Source organism: Astatotilapia calliptera, chromosome 1 (genome assembly GCF_964374335.1).
Source record: "Astatotilapia calliptera chromosome 1, fAstCal68.1, whole genome shotgun sequence".
NCBI lineage: Eukaryota > Metazoa > Chordata > Actinopteri > Cichliformes > Cichlidae > Astatotilapia > Astatotilapia calliptera.
Window position 1 is genome coordinate 14,927,758 of NC_137422.1, and position 19,076 is coordinate 14,946,833.

The following is a 19,076-nucleotide window of genomic DNA, read 5'->3' on the forward strand; positions in this document are numbered from 1 at the left end:
AATATTTTTTCTTGCCATTGTAAGCTTATTGTTGGCACCTTAACCCACCCCCCAACCCTAATAAGAAAACACAACACCGTGGTAATGTTTAAGAATCTCTCCAGCTTTATTAAAATAAGGGACTTCTATTTGTCATCGGTAGAAACACTTTGGCACAAAGTACAAAAATAGAACGGTTCACATCCTTGTTCAACACATTCACACGATGAGATCAAAGGGATAAATTACCAGAACTTCAGAATGTGTCAATCACACACAGTGCGACCCCTCTGTAATGGAAGAGGGGCTACAGAAAAGAGAAGCACATTTTTGAGGACAGTTTCAGCAACACTGGTAACAACTACATTTTTTTAGCATAACTTTATGGGTTTTGGTCAGGATATAATTGGAAAAGAAAAAAAAATTAAATGGGAAACAAATGCCAACTTGACAGATGTGTAAATCTGACTGGACAAGTTCTAAATAACTTTAGAAAGTTGGGGGTTTCTGTTTCTAATACATCACAAGCCTGGAAGTCGACAGTGAATAGACTCAAGTGAAGATTAATGATGAGGGCAGCAGGGCAATGTGTCAGCAATGTGATAAGGCACTTAGTTTGTTTCATTGCAGACAGCGTGGCTTCTACAAGGTGAGACAGTGCAGCAACTTGACGGTAAGGGAGCAAAGCAGATGTCAGATGACCAGCTCATCATTCCCGAGGATTGTGAGGAACGTGTGCATCTGCCAGCAGTTCAGGCCGGAGGCACTCGATGGGGCAGTGAATGTTCTGGAGGATGAACAGTGGCACAGTTTTAAACTTTGACACGTGCAGACTGTTACACAACAGATTACTCCAATTTGAAAACTGATATTTACAGTTTGTATTATGTCTCCTGATTTTCAATACATTTCACTTACTTTGCGCAGTGTGTTGTCTCCATATCTGATTGGCTGCAGCAGACCGACATCGACATCGCCACCTGGTCTCCTGCAGTTCTCGCATCGCCAGCCCTAATAAAGGCAAGAAAAGCATTTAACCACGCCCTCTTCTGGATGATCCCGTATGATGTAACGAGAACACGAGGAAGGCTCACGTGTCTTACCTGTTGTCCTCCAAAGCACGTGCAGGTGCAAATAGAACCCAGGTACTCCTTCTGCCACTGGTTGCCCACCCGGTAAGTTTTGCCATCATCGTAACACGTGGACTCATCTGCGTGAATAGATATTTGGGTTAAAAATGACACGCAGCTCATTCACTTTGTAACAGCCACAGAACATTTCAATTAAAAAGTTAAAGAGGCCTTACGCGGTTCACACTTAAACTCTCCTTTGCCGTTTCCTAAACAAGTGCAGCTCATTAAGTTCCCGTTCTCTGAGCGACGGTCCCATTTCTCTCCAATTCTGTAGTTGTTGCCATTGTCGTGGCACCACTCTGAGAAGAACATACAGTAACCGAGTGAAACTTATTCAATTTCCATCCATGTACACGTATTGGGGAAAGATACCCTAAAAACCTACTTGATGAATCACATCTGAAGTGGCCGCTGCCCAGGCCCAGACACCTGCACGACAGCTTGAAGCCTGTCTCAGACATCCGCTCCCATTCAGCACCGACGTCGTGATGGGTGGCAGTAAAGGCATCATAGCATGTGTCTTTATTTGAGGAATCTCCCTCTGTAACTGAAGGAAGAAGAAAGTGGGGGAAAAATTAACCACGATGGGCTTCATTCAGTTTCCTTTAATAATCAGATACATCACAGCTGGAAGCTTACTTGTGTTTCCAGCAGTCACTGTCTGCTCCAGAATCTTGTGTTTTAGGGCCCCCAGGAGTGCCTCCACAATAACGTTATAGTCTGCTCCGGGAGTGAGTCCTAGCAGGGTAGCAGTAGTGGCTGTGCCTGGCAGGCGGACCTGGGTAGAGAGGAAGAAATCATAGCTTATTCTCATAAATGGGAATAATGAGAATAATTGAATAATGGACTGGCCCCTTACCTGGAACATCTTCTCATTTAGCTGTGTGATGGGATGACAGGACACCAGGTAGGCATTGCTCTGCCTATAAGGCTTCCAGGAGACGGTGGTCTGAGTTTGGGCCTCCAGCGGCACACTTGTCTCGTTAAAGAGTATGGGTCCAATGGGCATGTTTAGCTTCACAATGGGCTTTCTGCGGCCTTCTGCATCAGGAAGGGGCACAAACACCAGGGGCTCACGAACTTGGCCATAGGGAGAAAGTGGATTCCGATTATATCCGTTGTCTCCATTGTTGTTGTACTCTGTGTACTCCACATGCTGGCTCTGATCACCAAACCCATCCTGGCTATTGGTGCCCACTAACTGGACGTTGTTGTCCAGAGATTCAGGCACATCCAGCCTGCCATTTCCAGGGCGGTTAGGCTGGGGCAGAGGCAAAGGAAGCAAGGGGTCTTGAGCTGGCGGGAGAGACGAGGTTACGGAAGCAAGCAGGTTAGACGAGGGGGAGTTAAAGCAGAGCAGCTCTAACACATCTCAGCCAAAAGGGATGACGGATACGTAGCAATGCAACTCACTGCAAAGTGTGTCATAATGCACTATTACAAACACACAAGATATTTTGAATGACATTTGCGAGGACATTCAAAATAACAAAGTGGGTATTATCGTTTTAGATTTTGGAAACACACTTGAGCTAAAGCTTCATACAGCTCCAGCTGAGCAGATGAAAGCTGCCGTTTCACCCCTTAATCTTACCAGTAACTGACTCGAACTCTGAATGGATCCTTTTTACTTCACATTTGTCACCATACAGAGAAAAAAGTATCAGTATAAGTACTCACGAGTCCTGCTCCTGCCCACCAGAGGTGTGCTTCTCTGCGTGTTTTGGATGGCGATGATCTTGATGATGTACTCCGTGTCTGGTCTTAGATCTGAGCAAAGAAAAGGAAAACTGTTGTTTTTCCACACGTAATTGGTGTGTCAGGATAATCCTGCGTGAAGCTTTAAATGTCAAATAAAAGTACGTACCATCGATGGTGGCGTAGTTTTGGCCAGCGTGGGGTCTTGGGAAAAGCTCCTGTGGTCTTCCTCCTGACTCTTCATAGGTGACATAGTATCCTGTGATTTGCGTGGCAGGTGGCTGCCAGGTGAAGGAGATGGAGTAGGGGGTGACGGACGTAAACTGCAGGTTGGTGGGCGCCTGGACCAGCGGGTCAACTGTAAGGACAAATACGGCTGTTAAACTGCCCGAATGCTATTTTTTTTCTCTGTGTGTGCAAACTAGGATGTGACTTGTGTGAGGCTGAAGCTGCATTTGTTGTCACTTAACCCATTATCAAGATGTAAGATCATACAAGCAGCCTGGATTTATTTTGTAATTTTGGCTGTAAAATTACAAATTATTTCTCACTTTAACGCTGTAATGCCAGAAGTATCATATCTGATACATGCATTTCTGTGACCTCTACATCACGAGTGTGATTTTTTAATCTTTGAAAAACTGATGTACGCAATCAGATTAAAAATGCAAAACTGCCAGAGATTTAGGTGACCTCAAGCTGCTAGCCCCAAACAGGTCAGGAAACCTCGCATGCTTCTGCCTCTTCTAGTTGCAGTTGTCTCTTGAATTACATAACTTAAGGAAACCTGGCAGCAAACTGTGATGTGCAGATCAGTGTACTGTAACATTATGTAATGACAGAAATCAAAAACCAGAATATTACACTGAAATTAACATTTGTTTTAAAAAAAAAAGAAGCAGTTTTTAAACCTGGATTTTTGCATTACCTGTTTGAATTCTGAGAGTGAATGGGTCGCTCCTTGTGTTCCCACTCAGAGTGTACATGTTAACATTGTAAACAGTGTTGGGCCGCAAACCTACAACACAAAAACACACTTTAAAGCAAGACTGAAGCTCCAAAATCACTCTTTAAGACCTTAAATGCGTTAAAGTGTGGCGTACCGGTGAGGGTGTAGGTGTAAGCTTCACTTGGGATGGTCTTGGTGATGGTGGGATACGATCCACTCTGGGGAATGGCTTCAATAAGGAAACCAGTGAAAGGTTCCAGCTTGGAACGCCAGGTCAGTGTGAAAGAACTATCCGTTACTTTGATGACGCGCACGCGGCGAGGAGCACTCAAAGCTGCGTTGAGGTGAAACAGAAGCAATTTTAAAAGGATCAGTTACACCACGAGTGAGGTCTGCAGATGTGTCCATTTATGGCGCAGCACGTTACCTTGCAGCGTGGTGGCTTCTGCCTCCGCTGGTCTGCTTGTGACTGTGTTCTTCAGAGCGTAAACCTGCACCTGGTATGTGGTTGCCACCTACACAGTACACAGTTCATATTTACTCACTGACCCATTGTGGATCCATGTAAAGATTCACACATGAACTCTGCTTACCATGAGCCCTGGCACCACAACACGAGTGGTGTCCGGAGCAACGTTCATTTCTCTGTGAGGGCTGTTGATGTTCTTGGGGCTCACGACTACACGGTAGCCGGTCAGGCGCGCGTCTGGAGCTCGCCATGACACAGTGAAGGAGGAAGGACTGACCTCAGAGATCGCCAAGTTGGTGGGAGCAGGGATTACTGAAGCACAAAGACACAGTGTCAAGGCCAAAGTTTTAGGACGGGGATATCAAATGGAGACAAATGCTTTGGTGTATTTCTGCTTAGCGCTACCTGTGGCCTGAGTTCCCACCAACGGTGAGCTGGGTGCTCGGTCATGGAGGGCGATGACCTTAACAGTATACTCTGTTCCAGGGCGAAGGTTTCTCAGCACCACACTGTCCTGGTCCCCTCTGGGTGCTGGGCGCAGCTCTCTCTCACCTTCCTCTGCACTGGTGTACAAGACACGGTATGACGTTACTGCGCCGTCTGGGCTGTCCCAGGAGATGCGCATGGAGGTGGAGTCGATGTCAGAGAAGGTGAGCTCCTTCGGACGGTCCATAGCTGCAGAAAAAGAGAAAAACTGCCGAGTATAGCTCTAACATAGTGCAAGGGAATCCGGACAAATAAAGTTAGAGCTGAAAGAGAAGTGAATTAAGTGAGACTAACCAGTGACTGCATTTTCTATTAGCGGGGAAGACGGCTGTCCATTATTTCCCAGGGCATAGACACTCACAAGATACTCAGCAGTGGGCATCAGACCCGTGAAAGTCACCTCGGTCTGATCTGTAACAGGAGAGCAGAAAAGGAGCCAATAAGATGATGAGTGTTGTGTGTGAAAAATTAAATCATCATGGCAATCTGATTGTGAGCATCTGGCATTCCTTGCAGGCCTTACCAGGAGCCAAATCCTCCGAGTACGAGGGTCCCACGCCATTTTTGGGAATACTTGTGACTCTGTAGCCTCTGATTGGTCCCCGAGCAGGAGACCAACGTACTGTGATGGCATTGTCACTTATATCAGCCACCCGCATGTCAGGGGGGGCCTCGATATCTAAAGGAACAATGGATAAAGCTTTAGATTTACCATAAACACTCAACATTAAGTTGCTTTTCCAAAAATTTTCCCGTATTTCTGTACCAGTCCTGTGTGTTATGTAGACGGGAACACTGGTGGCGGGGTTATCGCCTCGTCCGCTAATTGCATAGACTGTGATGGTGTATTCAGTGCCGGGATTCAGTCCGGTGATGGTGGCAGTGGTCTGAGTGCCTGGGACATTAATCTCCCGAGGAGTCTCGCCACCTGAGAGGGCAGTAAAGAAGGCCCAAGTGTTAAACTTGTGTGGCTGACGTTAGAGGAAACCAAGAATTCAAAAATAAAATGTACAGACTTGTTCCTGCATAGGTGATCCTGTAGTTTCTCACTGAGATAGAGGGAGCATCCCAGCGTATGGTGACGGCGGTTGGGGTGGATCTTGTTACCACTAGGTCAGTGGGCGAATCAGAGACTGAAAAACATTAAATAACAGAATAGAGAAAATCACAGAGGATAATTATGGAGGGAAAAAAAACATTAAAACAGATGAGGAATGATCACGCCCACTAACTAAAAGAATAGGTGGGACTCACTTGTTGCCTGTGTGCCAGTCAGAGGCTGACTCTCCTGGCTGCTGCTCACAGCATACACATATATCATGTACTCGGTTTCAGGTGACAGTCCAGTCAAAGTGTAGTGGGTTCTGGTTGGGGGGAGCCTCTCATCCTTGGCATGTCCACCACTGGTCTTCTGATAGCGGATTCGGTAGCCCGTGATTCTAGCCTGTGGAGCTTGCCAGTGAACTGTAAAGGAGTCGGTCCGAATGTCGGAGAAGTCCAAGCCAGTCGGGGAATCCAGCGCTGGAAGAAAAATGTAGTGAAAAACTGAGATACATTTTCAGTTATATACAAAGATAATGCCAAATACAGTCTTTCTAGTAGAAATAAGCAAACGTTAATGTAAAATATGTGAAATGGATCAACTGATATTAATAAAAATCAAACAAAAAGTCACCAAATGCAGGCAAGCTTTAAACAGATTAGGTAACTCTGGAATAAGAGACCAAATATTTATTGTTGATATTATTTATAGTAGCATTGTAGTTATTCTGTTGTAGTTTATTCTGCAGGATATTACGCACTCATACATCTTGTCAATCACACTGTATTCACACTCTCGTTTAACACCCTTTTTACCCTAATGAACATCACATCAAGAAACTAGTGACTGAGATAATAAACTAATACCAGTGAAGTGAGAATTGGGATCTTTATAGACTCGTATGCTTCTTTTAAGTTTCCCCCCGCCCATCATTAGAAAAATGATGGACATTTCAGACTCGGGGGCTACAGCCATCTTTTATTTGCAACACCCTTGGTTCTTCTGTGAGGCCACCTGTGTAGATACTCACTGGTTTTTTGAGTCCCTGTGGCTGGTCTACTTTCTCGTTCACCATACACACACACCACACTGATACGATAGTCAGTGTTGGGCTGCAGGTCTGTGAAGATGATTGGTACAATTAGTATTGTTCGAGATGGAGCACAAGTCATTTTGCCTTTTCAAGCCTCTGAGTTCTTCTTACTTTGCAGCAAGTAGGTGTTGGTAGCTCCTCCAACATTGACCTCCTTGATGTCATTATCAGTGGATACAGGGTGATAACGGATAACGAACCGAGAGATGTCGTTTGGTGTGGCAATTCTGGGGACTGACCAAGTCACCCTAATGTGGTCAGGGCCCACTCCTCCAAACTGCAGGTTGGTGGGAGCTGGAATGGCTGTAAAAATGAGGAGTTATAAGCTATAGCTATCACTGGTAACGCAATGAGTTTAAGAAAATAACGGACGACTTCCAGTGGCACAAAGAAAATATCAGAGAAATGATTAAATTCAGATATTTACTGCAGTGTGGCACACTTAAAAAAGAATAAAGCTGCCTCAGATCAAGACCCAACCCCTCCCCAGTGATGGACTGAAAGAATAAATCACCAGCATGCGTTTGCTTTGTGTGTGTGGCCGGCTCGCTGTCCCCCTCTTCTGTAACAGTGAAGATACTGATGTCATAGTCCACACCGGGCTCCAAACCACGAATCGTGTAATAACCAGCAGATGCTTCCACCATATCTTGAAAAATTGGCAAGCTCTGGCCTGAAGCTACTACCACTATCCGGTAACCAATAATGGTAGTACTGTTCAGAGGGATCCAGCGTAGCCCAATGGTGGTGTCAGTAACGTCGACAAAGTCAATTTGACTTGGAGCGGGGATGTCTGAAAGGGTTAGGCATGTTGCAAAGCGCAAGCAAAATTAGACAGACAGAAAAGCCCCAATTATTTCATTGGTTATATCAAGAACATTCATTTAATTCCCGATGAAGCGTTCAGAGAACCTGGGTATAACAGTAACCATGCAAGACAATTACACATAACTGGATTGGAAAACATTCAGAATTAAAATTATAATTAAAGGTAAATATAAGGCAGTAATAATACTACTAATGGACGTGCAAAAAAATCCCAAAAATATTCACCCTACCAAGTGATAAACACGATTTCCATGCAAATGGTCAGTTAGCCAATAATCATGCTAGCAGTAAAAAAAAGCTGCATTAGACATTTGAACCAAAACTGAGCTTAAAGAACACTGACATTTAGATTTAAATTGGTTGCCAAATAGTGAGCTCCAGCACACAGTCCCATGGCTACCAAATGTGCAAATGGGTAATCTTTTCGCTAACTTCAAAATGTAAGTGTATTTTTGTACATAATGACATTATTCTTCTATCTAGTGGGTAAAAATTAACTAATGCAGCTTTAGTTTCTTCTGAAACTAGGCCAAGCTCTGTGGGGATGGGAGTAGCAGGGTCCATTTTCATTGAATGGGAAAATTATGTCATTTGTTCCTCACGATGAACCAGACACACTAGTCTTTGTGGCTTTCTACCACGTGTAAATGACTTCCTCTGGCTCCTACCTGTTGTGACAATAGTGGACACTGGACTGCTTTCCACATTGTCCTTGGTAGCGAACACGCTGATGTTGTACTCCATACCCAGAGTCAAGTGCTCTAGAACAACTGAGGTCTGATCAACTGCAACAATCTCTTCAAGGGAGTATCCTCTCTGGCCATTGGTTGGTCTGCTTGTCACTCGGTAGCTTGTAATACCTGCAGAGAGACGGGAAATATAACAAATTAATGAATTAATATTAGAAATCAAAAGGAAATACCAGGAACAGCTTTTTGTTCTAGTGAAAAGAAAAAAAACTATTTGAAGGCCAAGGTCTAGAGACCTTCTGTGATGTCAGTGCGTGGGGAGCAAAGTCAATATTTACCTGGTGTTTTGGAGGCTACCCAGTAGGCTGTGAGAACTCCTGTGTTCGGGTTGGACTCAAGTCTGAGGTCAGTGGGAGGAGATAGAGCTGCAACAAGAAACAGCAGACCATGACGCATTGAAAAAAAAACTTCAGCGCAGCAAAAAATATCTGGCACAAAATCACGCCAAATGGTTTTAACGGCACTCTGTCAGCTCAGAGCAGACCGGATGATCGGTCACACAACTGTTTTTACAGTTGGTTTTGTTCAGCAGTCACCACAGTGCCTGGCTTTTTATTTGTGAAATTAAAACAGATACGCACAAGTGACAACATTGCGGGTGATGGGATTTCCGCGGTTCTGTCCATTGTAGATGGGCTGAACGCTGTAGGTGTACTGAGTTCCTGGAGTCAGACCATCTACATAAACACGTCCAGAGGAAGAGGTTTCTTCTCTGGGAGACTCGCCTTCCTCGCTGGGCAGCACAGACAGCTGGGGAAATAAAACGGACATGAGAAAAACTGGAGAATACGCTTAAAAGAAAAAAAATTAGAAACAATTAGCAATGGCCTAAAATCTGCCCACAGCAGAGAGTAAATATTAGACTCTTTGGATCTTTACGGTTCCGCTATGTTCACCAGTTAGCTTCTAAATGTGCTTGGGCACTGCTTGGAGATAAGTAGTTAGTGAACAGCTCCAGTGATTCCTTTAATGTAATGAGCTAACCTTGTAGCTGAACCTGTGGACGGGTATCCAGGTGACGATGATCGAGGTGTCGGTAACCTCAGTACTGAAAGTGGGAGCATTTCCCATCTGGGGAGCTGTAAGAAAGGGAAGAAAGGGAAGGGGGGGGGACAATATTTTAAAATGATTGGAGCAATTTATTCCCATCTTTACTTGTGTTCGGTTTCTCCAAATACCGACCGGTGGTAAAGTATGTGGTGACGCCCTCGCTGAGCTCATTTTCGAGATCAGAGTAAAGGGTGGCAGTGTACTCCGTATCTGGACGTAGATTCCTCAGTAGGTACTGGGTGACCCTGCCTGGGATCCTCTTTTCAATGGGACTTGAGCCTTCGATGCTCAGGTAAAGGCGGAAACCACTGACAATGGCACGAGGAGCCTCCCAGACAATCAGTGCGCTGTCAGGGCCGATCTCAGTGAAGCGTACATCGGTGGGTGCATCAGGTTCTGGAGGAGGCAGAAAGCATAACACATGTAAGGCAAAAAAGATCTGTTGTGTTTTGGATAAAATCCCTGCGTTTATGTATTTGGGCTTTTTTCCAAAGTGGCACTTACTAGTAGCCTTTTCTCCTACAAGAGGCTCACTCTCCACTCCGCCGTTGATGGCATAGACGTAGAAGCGGTAAAGCGTGCCTGGCTGCAAGTGGGTGATCTCAGAGTATGCACTGGTGGAGACAGGCAGCCCCAGGGGCCTTACGTCAGTGCCATCAGACCCAACGGGGGAGAAAGTGACTCTGTAACCTGACACCTCATTGGGTGGACCGGTCCAGGTGATGGTGACCTTCGTATCTGAAACCTCGTAGAACTGCAGGTCTGTGGGGGCTTGGACCACCTCTGTGGAGAGGAGAGTGCTAGTTGACTAACAAGGGTCACAGTCAAACCTTAGAGTCTCCTCAGGAGTTTTTTTACTATGTCATTGGTTATGTTTGGAGACAGATGTGAACTTAATATTTATTTTACATTTATTAGGCCCCATAGGTAAAAACATAACCTTTAAAAAAAAATAAAACTCATACCTAAGTTATATATAATAAGTATACAGAGCTAAATATGCATTATTGGGTGCAAATATTACTGCTGCTTTTTAAAAATCTTTAATTTAATTGTACTTGGCTTAGATAAAATAGATGCTGTTAGCTTAGAGTCTAAAATGGAAATCCATTTAAAAATATTCTCAAAGATATTAGAATGATTTATGAATGATTTATGAATGATTTATGAATGCATCCTTGCTTTTCTAAGTGTTTTAAACTAAGTTTAAAGAGGTCACTGTTTTGCGGCCAAGTCTGATTTAAAGTCTGAGGTCCATAATATTTAAGGAGACAGGAAGAAAAATGTTACAATGGCACGGCTATAACCATAAAAGCACATTTTGACAAAGCCATGTTTTGACAAGCCCTCTTAACTGAGCAGTGAAAAGCCCTTTCTAAGGCCCTACAAGGAATCTCCAGCTGCAAGTATAAACTGAATCTGTTCAGCCTTCACAGACAGCCGAAAGGCTAAGAATCAACTAAAAAGAATCCTGAGCGATCTAAAGAACAGCATATTGTTCAAATCTTTCACAAAAAGAAAAATTAAGTTTTACAGTGCTAACTCGTGAATTGATTCTGTTTAAAAGGCATATTATGTCTACCTTGCGTAGGAGATCCAGCAGTGTTGACCTGTACAAAAACAGGCTCACTCTCCTGGTCCTCTTCCACGGCATAGATGCTGATGTTGTAAAGCAGACCGGGGCGAAGGTCAACCAGGGTCACGGACGTCTCTGACTCTGGGAGGGTCAGCTCTGTGCTGCTGCCTTCCACTGATGGTGTGTAAACCACACGGTAGCCTGCAGGCACAAGTATACAGTTATACACAAAGCCAGGATAAGAAAAAGGATTTATATCTCAAACAAATACAAAATAAATGGTTTGTTACCAGTAATAGGAGCCTGAGGTCTGGACCAGCTGATTTGGATGGAGGTTTCTCCCACTTCATTGACAACATGCCTAGTAGGTGCGTCAGGAGCTGCCCAAAGGATGAGAGGATCATTCTTTCAAACGCACTTGGTGACTATGAGTGTAACATCACGACAGTGGAGAAGAGAGCTTCTCCTACCTGTGGTCTGTGAGGTAGTGAGGATGAGGTTGGGCTGCCCCCGACTTGGGACCTCGAAGACGCTGACGTTGTATCTGCGTCCAGGCAGGAGATTACTGATGGTGACAGAGGTGGATGTGCGAGGAACATCTGGAACACAGTCAAAAGTCAGAACTCTGTATAATAATGGCAGAGCCTCCCAGAGCCATTAACAACCAGAAGAGTCTGTTCAGTGACAGGTTGCTTCTCCCAAAGACAAGAACTAACAGACTTAAAAACTCCTTTGTCCCACACGCCATCAGACTGTTTAACTCCTCCCTGGAGGGGAGAAGGAGGGGAAACAGGAGGACAAAGGAGGGGGGAACAACTAAGCTGTAGTGCCTCTTCACCTCACTATGCAATACTTTTGTAAATAGTCAACGGTGCAATAGACTCAATACTTGAAATGTGCAATTCACTTGTATTTTTATTTTTATTCCTATTTATTCTATTTATCCCCTTCGTATATTTTATTTATATTGTCTCTGTATTTATATATATATATATATACATATAATATTCTGTAACTCTGTAACTTCTGTCGGTGCTGTGCTTTTTTTGGAAATCGAATTTCCCAGAGGAACCCACCCGAGGGATTAATAAAGTTCTATCTAATCTAATCTAATCTAATAAAAACTGAATTGATCTGCAGGAAATATGGAGGCATTACGGAGGTTTCAGGGATGGTCAAAGGCTCTCACCTAGAACTTTAGGCTGGGACCCCTCCTCACTGAGCTCATACTCCACCCTGAAGCCAGAGATGGTTGTATCAGCTGATGTCCAGGATACAACAAAGCTGTTTGAGGTGATTTCTGTCACAGACTCGGAGGTGTCCAACACAGGTGGAGGTGCAGTCGTCTCTCCCTCATATGTCTCCACTTTTGAAATTAAGGAGCATGGCGTTATTTTAAATATTTCTTTAGATGTGCTGCTTTGGTGTAGCCATGTAGCTGTACAGCATACTCACAGGAGCCAAGGTTAGTAGTGAAATCAAAGCGCGTGACCTCACGGCGTCCATAGTTCTGAATGCTGATGAGCTGACCCTCATAGGTGATGCCTGGACGCAGCCCGCTAATGGTGTAGGAGTTGATGTTGCCCGGGATGGTGACCTCTCTCCAGGGAGAACGGGTGTTTTTCTGCAGATTAGCGATAACGAGAGGTTGACAAGTTTAAACCTTTTAATCTGTGAAGATAAAGAAGAGGTACTCAACAAGAACTTTTCAAAAGCGCTTAGGGAAAAAATAGAGATTTAAACATCTATATTTACTTTATAATGAGGTAAAATCCACCTGTGGGCAAAGACAGTTATGACTAAATAAATCAAAAGGGTGTGCAGTGGAGTCATTAATTAGCTCTGGGAAATAAACCTGTGGTCTGTATATATTGGAGACTGGGCAGCCATTCAGTGTCAGCTCTTCCATTAGGAGTATGTCAACTGGCTTTGAACTGTTAGAAAAATATAAACTTTTCAAGCAGGTTTTAGACTTTGAGTGGCTTTGCTGTCCAAGAAATACAGTCCAAACCCATAAAGCGGAAGCAAGTTTGACTTCAGTTGAAGTTCATTAACATCTCAACCTGCCTCAAGACGTCTTTGAGGTCTTCAAAGAGAAAAAACAACAACACTGGATGTTTATCTGGGAATCTGCTAAAAACCGGTGTCTGCGTGTACAGACTGCAAAGGCAAGTAAGTTTACCCTCTAATCACTTTGTTTGTTCAACCTTCAGACTTCACCAGAGGCACTCACCCTCAAACACAAATGTATCCGCCTTTACTAAATGCTACTATTCAGCAAAATTAAAGCCCAATTTTGAGCAAAGAAATACGACTCGCTTTCATTTCTGGAGGCAATTTGTAACCGAGGGAAGCGAAAGTGAGACTCACAACTCTCCATTTCAGGATGTACTGGGTGATCTGAACAGATGAAGGGGCATTCCACTGAATAGGGCGAGAGTCGGACTGTTTCCCAGCCTCTGTGATGATCACCTGGATTGGTCTGCGGCCATCTAAGGAGAAAAAAAAAAGATTTAGGAGAAGACATCAGGAGTAAAGGAAAGGGTGGAAGTGAGAAGATTTTTTTTCACATAACTTAACAGCATTGTGTGTAGGGAGTGTGGGTGAAAGTTGGCTACTTTTCGGTGAGTTCTGTCAGAGGGCGTCATTGCTCGGGGACAGAATCAAACCACCAGACGATGCTAAACCAGCTCAAACACCCACAGAAATTTTCAAGTCAGATATAACGTCTGCATACTATATTCATCATGGTTTATCTCGTCTCTGTTCCCTAGAGAACACACACACACCCATAAATAGATAGACAGGTAGGTAGGTAGGTAGGTAGGTAGGTAGGTAGGTAGGTAGGTAGGTAGGTAGGTAGGTAGATAGATAGATAGATAGATAGATAGATAGATAGATAGATAGATAGATAGATAGATAGATAGATAGATAGATAGATAGATAGATAGATAGATAGATAGATATAGGACTTCCTGATTGCGTGAGATTCATTTAGCAAGGTCAGTGTTGTTTGATTCAAGGCTCACAAAGCAGTACAAATTCCCCCAGGCAGGAAGTGACTGCCTTCTAAGCCCCTCTCCCTTGTTCAGCAATTCACCTTGTTCCAGCTTAGCAAGTCAACAAAACATCATTCAGCATCAGACAGACAGGGTGCCTCCAGCTTGCCAAAATTTCAACATTCGGCAGACTTTAAAGTTACGCAATAAAAAAAACCCCACAAACTCCCACTTCCCTCCACCTGTCTGGCAAGGTTAGGATTAAGTGGGAGGAAGTCAATAATTAATGGGAGTTGGTTTAGTACAGCAAACATTAACTGAGCACCAAAATCCATATAGGTCGGTGGAAAAGCTAAAAGAAAGGACATTCAGACCAATGGTTACAAATGAGAAAAGCTTTAGGTTTAGGATGTTCTTCAGGCTAAATTTTCTACCTGTTTGTTTACATTCTGGCTCATTTTTGACCACAGAAGTCCCTTAGATGCTGAAGAAACTATTTTGAATAAGTCGATCTGGCCACGGTGGAACACCTAAAATGCCAAAACTAAGCATTCAGAATGGCAGTCCAAAAAATCAAAGGGTATCAAAAGTAGCTACTCCCATCTTTCATGTACTCTCTATGACTCAGAACATGTGGACTTTTAAAACAGAGCTGTGCATTTTTACCTTGGTAGGTCTGCTGGGGCTCGCATCTCATTTCTCCAATCCCATTGCCATAACAATAACAGCGGTAGTAGATGCCATGGATGGCTTTGTCCCACGTCTCGCCGATCTGATAGAACGTCCTGGTTTGTGGTTCTTGACACTGATCTATTGCAGAAAACACAAGGAGACAAAAGAGTGGAGCAGATGGGACAGACGACAGCGGGGTTGTTTTTCTGAAGCTGCAGCAGTTCTCAGTATTTAGTCCCCAAAAAGCCAATCAGTAACGAGCCGTGAACGTACCAATAGCGTCACACTTCCAGTATCCACGTCCTTGTCCGAAGCAGGTGCAGTTCATCATGTAGCCTTGGTCGTGGCGCTTGGTGAATTCCTGGTTAACTTCATAGGTCAAACCATCAACTATACACTGATCTGGATGCACAGAGAAAAGACAGGAAGATGAATTATTTAAACTTTCACATTATTCGCAAAGTATTTGAAGACAAAATATAAAAGGTTTTGTTAGATTTAGCCCTCTGACCTAAAAGCTGTGAGTAAGCAACACAGTTCCACTCCCCACGGCCGTTTCCCAGGCATGTGCACTGCATCATGTGACCCAAGACGTCATGGCGTTTGTCCCACTTGTCGCCCACACGGCGCATCACTCCATCACTGGTGGTGCATACCTCTTCATGAGCTAATTACAGAAGGAAACATAAAAAAGCTATCAGTGTGTTGGTACATGTATACATTCACATGGTGCTGCGTATGTCCAGACACAGAGTTTTTCTTGGTCCACTTCAACCCAGAATTTGTATGTTACTGTTACGTAACAGCCTTAATAGCATCATCACTCTCCCATGACCTCTTTAAGTGCCAATTATTTACTCCCCAATTGTCTACAAGTGAACCTTGCAACCAAATCATCATTATAGTCTGTGAGAAACGACTTGATGAGAAGAAGACAAAAAGCATTTTGTGCAATCGGAACAAAAATGGCAAAAGTATTTAAATGCCCAGCTGTGTTATATAACAATATACCAGTTCAGTACCTTCAAATGAGAAAAACAGCAAACACACTCACCAGCCATGGGACAGAATCCAAAACGCTGTTCTGAATCATAGTCGTAGGTGGTGCCACACCATCTCATGTTGTCACGGCGCCCATCGGTGGTGCAATCGGTGTAGTTGCGACCGCTGTAGAGGAAGGGAAAGTGGCACAGGGCCCCATTGGAGTTCCCACCCCGTGTTGTCACAATTGCTGGATTCAAGAAAGTACACATACAAGTTAATGCATGCTTAATTGGCTCTAACCACACAATTATTCACACAATCTTTATTATGTGAGTGGATAAACTAAAGATGCTAGACAACAGTAACTGCACATCAATTTTTGGGACAAAGTTGCCGTTTACATCTATGTTCCTGAGTCTCACCATTCTTTTCAGTGCAGAAAGAGTACTGCTGGTCTCTCTGATAGTCTGAGGTTGTAGAGCACCACAGCTGCCCATCTGAACGTCCATCTGAGGTGCAAGAGTAGTAGGTCTTCCCCATGAAGACAAAGGGGAATACACAGGGTTGGCCATCAGAGTTCCCACCGTACACCTGGTTCCTGGCCTCTGTGGGAAAAGGGGAGGGAGGGTGGGAAAAATGACTTCAGTATACCATTCAAAGAGCAACATGCAGAGCTGAATGGAACCAACAGAAAATTACAAAAGACTGCAATTTCTCTGGGATTGACTCCAAGAGCCACTTGAGCCAGCCTCAAGACTTCTGTATTAAAATACCCAATTTTATTTGCTTCTGGTACACACCCCATTCTTGACAGCTGACTCCATTGCCCAAACAGGTACAGAGCATCTGTTTGCTGCCCTGGTTTTTGATCCAGCGCTGTCCATCGTAGTAGTAGGCTCCAGAGTCGGTGCGACAGGTTCTCTCAGCGGGAAGCTCAAGCTGCCGGACTGGGGTCAACACAACTCTGGCTGTAAACACATTTTAAAAAACAACCAACGTCAGGTCTGTTAACAGCGACAAGCTCAGAGCTCTTGTTGAGCACTGGTTTCTGATTTACAAGTCTCACCTCTTCCTGAGCTGTGTCTTTCACACTTTGATTCTCCTCTGCCGTTTCCTAGGCACACACACTGCAGGCGATGTCCGCTTGTGTCAGTCCTCGTCCATGTGTCTCCAATACGGTAGGACCTCCTTGTATCCTGGTCATTGCAGCGGTCTGGTTGGTGTACAACAGTGGTTAGTAGCTGCCCCTGAAGAAAAGCTTGCATTTGTGCTTGTGTATGTTTGGATTCTGCTTACTTCTTGAGGTGCATGTGATGCGTCCATTCCCCTCGCCCATACAGGTGCAATCCAGCATCATCCAGCCTTGGTATGGCTTCTCCCAGGTGTCTCCTACAGCATACGTGGCAGCTAAGCTATTGTCATAGCACCTTTCCCCTGCAGAAAAATAAACAAATTTTGATTTACTGAATATGCAGAATCTAAATCACACGGGGCAATTTGTATTAGACATAAACCAAACAAAAATCAATAGCTGGAGTGAAAGATGAGCAAATCAGAGGACATGCTGTCTCACTCGCTTATCTTGTTTGACTGGACTCATGTCAAATATTTGCAGTGGTATCAAAGAGTTACGCTTCTGGGAAATGTGTGTGTGTGCATCCATGTTTGTGTGTATGATGAATATATAAACTTTGATCTTTTGCAATATTTTACATTTGTCTGCTTTTCATAGTTCATTTGTGAAATTTTCTTTTCTGCCCTGCTCACCGAGAGGTTTGCATGTCCACTCTCCTTTGCCATTTCCAAGACACACACACTCCAACATGTAGGCACCGGTGTCATGAGGCCTCTGCCAAGTGTCCCCGATTTTATAAGACCTCCCACCATCGTGGCATCGATCTGTGAATGACAAAATGTGAACTTGCTGATTTCAAAGACCTCTTGTATATGCGAGATGGCACACATATACAAATTCTGGTTCAATAATTAAAACTTAATTTCAGGAATAAACTGAACCATGCAGAGGTATTGCCATGTGTGTCATGCTAAGACATACCACTCCAGCACATTATGCTGTTTCAACAAGGTTAGTATTTGGTATTCTAGGAACTCACGCGCTATTGTGCAGCTGATCTTGCCGGAACCAATGCAGGTGCAGTCCCAAGTCATCCTCTCATGTAATCTCTCATAGGTTTCACCCACCTGGTATGTCCGGTCATTGTACTTATCATAACAGGATTCCTCCACTGAGAGGAAAAAACAAACAGCACAAAGTTAAAGAGGCTCTTACCGAGAAGCTGTTCTGGAGTCTTCTCTTGCTGCGTAAAAACGCACAACATCTGTGCCTTTCTCTGTATTCGTTGCTTTTTGTGTGTGTTTTGTTTTTCACTTGTCGGGATCAACACAAGAGTCGTGAAACAAGTGATAGTGCACTACAAAGACGCACTAACCTTCAGGCTTAGTTTTACACTTGATGCCTGCTGCTCCACTGCAGGTGCACACCAACGTGCTACCAAGGTAAGGTTTCTCCCACTGTTCGTTCACTCTGTATGAGCGACCGTTTTCCTCACAGCCGACTACAAATAATATATTATTAAACATTTTAACAGTAGAATGAACATTAATCTTTTTGTTTGCTTTGGCTCACATGGAAAGAAACATATCGAAATCACGTGTTTCTTTGTTGTTGTTGTTTTCATTTAACACAAAACGCACTAGAAATACCTTTCTAATGCATGAAGTTACACAGTCAGGCCCCCTGAATTCAAGAATAAGTTCTTGTACCAACCTGGATTAATAGCCGATGTATCGTGAAGCTCGGGATACACCTGATACTGGCCAGTTTGTCTTTTGTTCTTCTTTGGCAAGCCGTGAACTGCGCTGCTTACGCACAGCGCAAGCAGTAACCCTGTGAGCGGGCTACCCTTCATCTTATGGAACGGATATTTCAATGAAAAGCAGAAAAAACTTAGATGATGGGAAAAAAAGCAATAGCAAAAAGTAAAAAAAAAGCAAGTGAAGTATTAAAGGGCTTGGAGAGAGCTGGTTCCTGCCCCTTATTCTCAGCTACCTCGGCTGCTCCTTCTCGGCAGTTCACTTGGCCGAATCGCAGCTGGTGCGCCAGACCTAGCAGAGGGCTGCGCGCTGGTTATATACTGGGACCGCCACAGCAGCAGAGGAGGGGTTTAACGGGAGACTGGAAGACCCGCCCGACAAAGTGTGAGCAATACTTATAATCCTCATTTTGAAGAAAAAACATCAAGCAATGAAGATAAATAAGCTTCTGTAATCTGTTCATCTGCACACATGCTGCCCTGTGTAGGGTTGGGAAGTCACGTTGAGGCGCAACAATTCAGTGCGAGTCTTACA

The 19,076-nt window shown here is 44.1% G+C and overlaps 1 protein-coding gene across 3 annotated transcripts; it reads right to left on the bottom strand.

Moving 5' to 3' along the window:
- Positions 1-82: 82 nt before the first annotated feature.
- On the bottom strand, positions 83-18,836 carry fn1b (fibronectin 1b). 3 transcript variants are annotated; one of them, XM_026164653.2, is made up of 46 exons: positions 18,496-18,836; positions 18,158-18,283; positions 17,822-17,953; positions 17,475-17,606; positions 17,004-17,141; positions 16,774-16,920; positions 16,508-16,675; positions 16,130-16,312; positions 15,778-15,954; positions 15,235-15,390; positions 14,997-15,125; positions 14,718-14,861; positions 13,423-13,544; positions 12,508-12,676; positions 12,242-12,418; positions 11,523-11,651; positions 11,343-11,432; positions 11,059-11,253; positions 9,981-10,259; positions 9,609-9,872; positions 9,411-9,505; positions 9,008-9,176; positions 8,705-8,791; positions 8,346-8,537; positions 7,364-7,642; positions 6,961-7,152; positions 6,787-6,876; positions 5,969-6,235; positions 5,731-5,847; positions 5,481-5,642; positions 5,238-5,393; positions 5,009-5,125; positions 4,634-4,903; positions 4,353-4,540; positions 4,187-4,274; positions 3,914-4,093; positions 3,739-3,828; positions 2,980-3,168; positions 2,793-2,882; positions 1,972-2,408; positions 1,752-1,890; positions 1,498-1,659; positions 1,286-1,411; positions 1,083-1,189; positions 898-990; positions 83-766 (listed from the first exon to the last, which is right to left on the bottom strand). In XM_026164653.2, exons 1-46 carry the CDS (start codon positions 18,635-18,637, stop codon positions 689-691), a joined length of 7,359 nt encoding a protein of 2,452 aa, XP_026020438.1. In that variant the 5' UTR covers positions 18,638-18,836; the 3' UTR covers positions 83-688. The 3 variants fall into 3 exon arrangements, with proteins under 3 accessions (XP_026020438.1, XP_026020420.1, XP_080158705.1); XM_026164635.2 differs by lacking the exon at positions 7,364-7,642; XM_080302579.1 differs by lacking the exon at positions 18,158-18,283 and having other exon boundaries at positions 18,496-18,834.
- Positions 18,837-19,076: the final 240 nt, after the last annotated feature.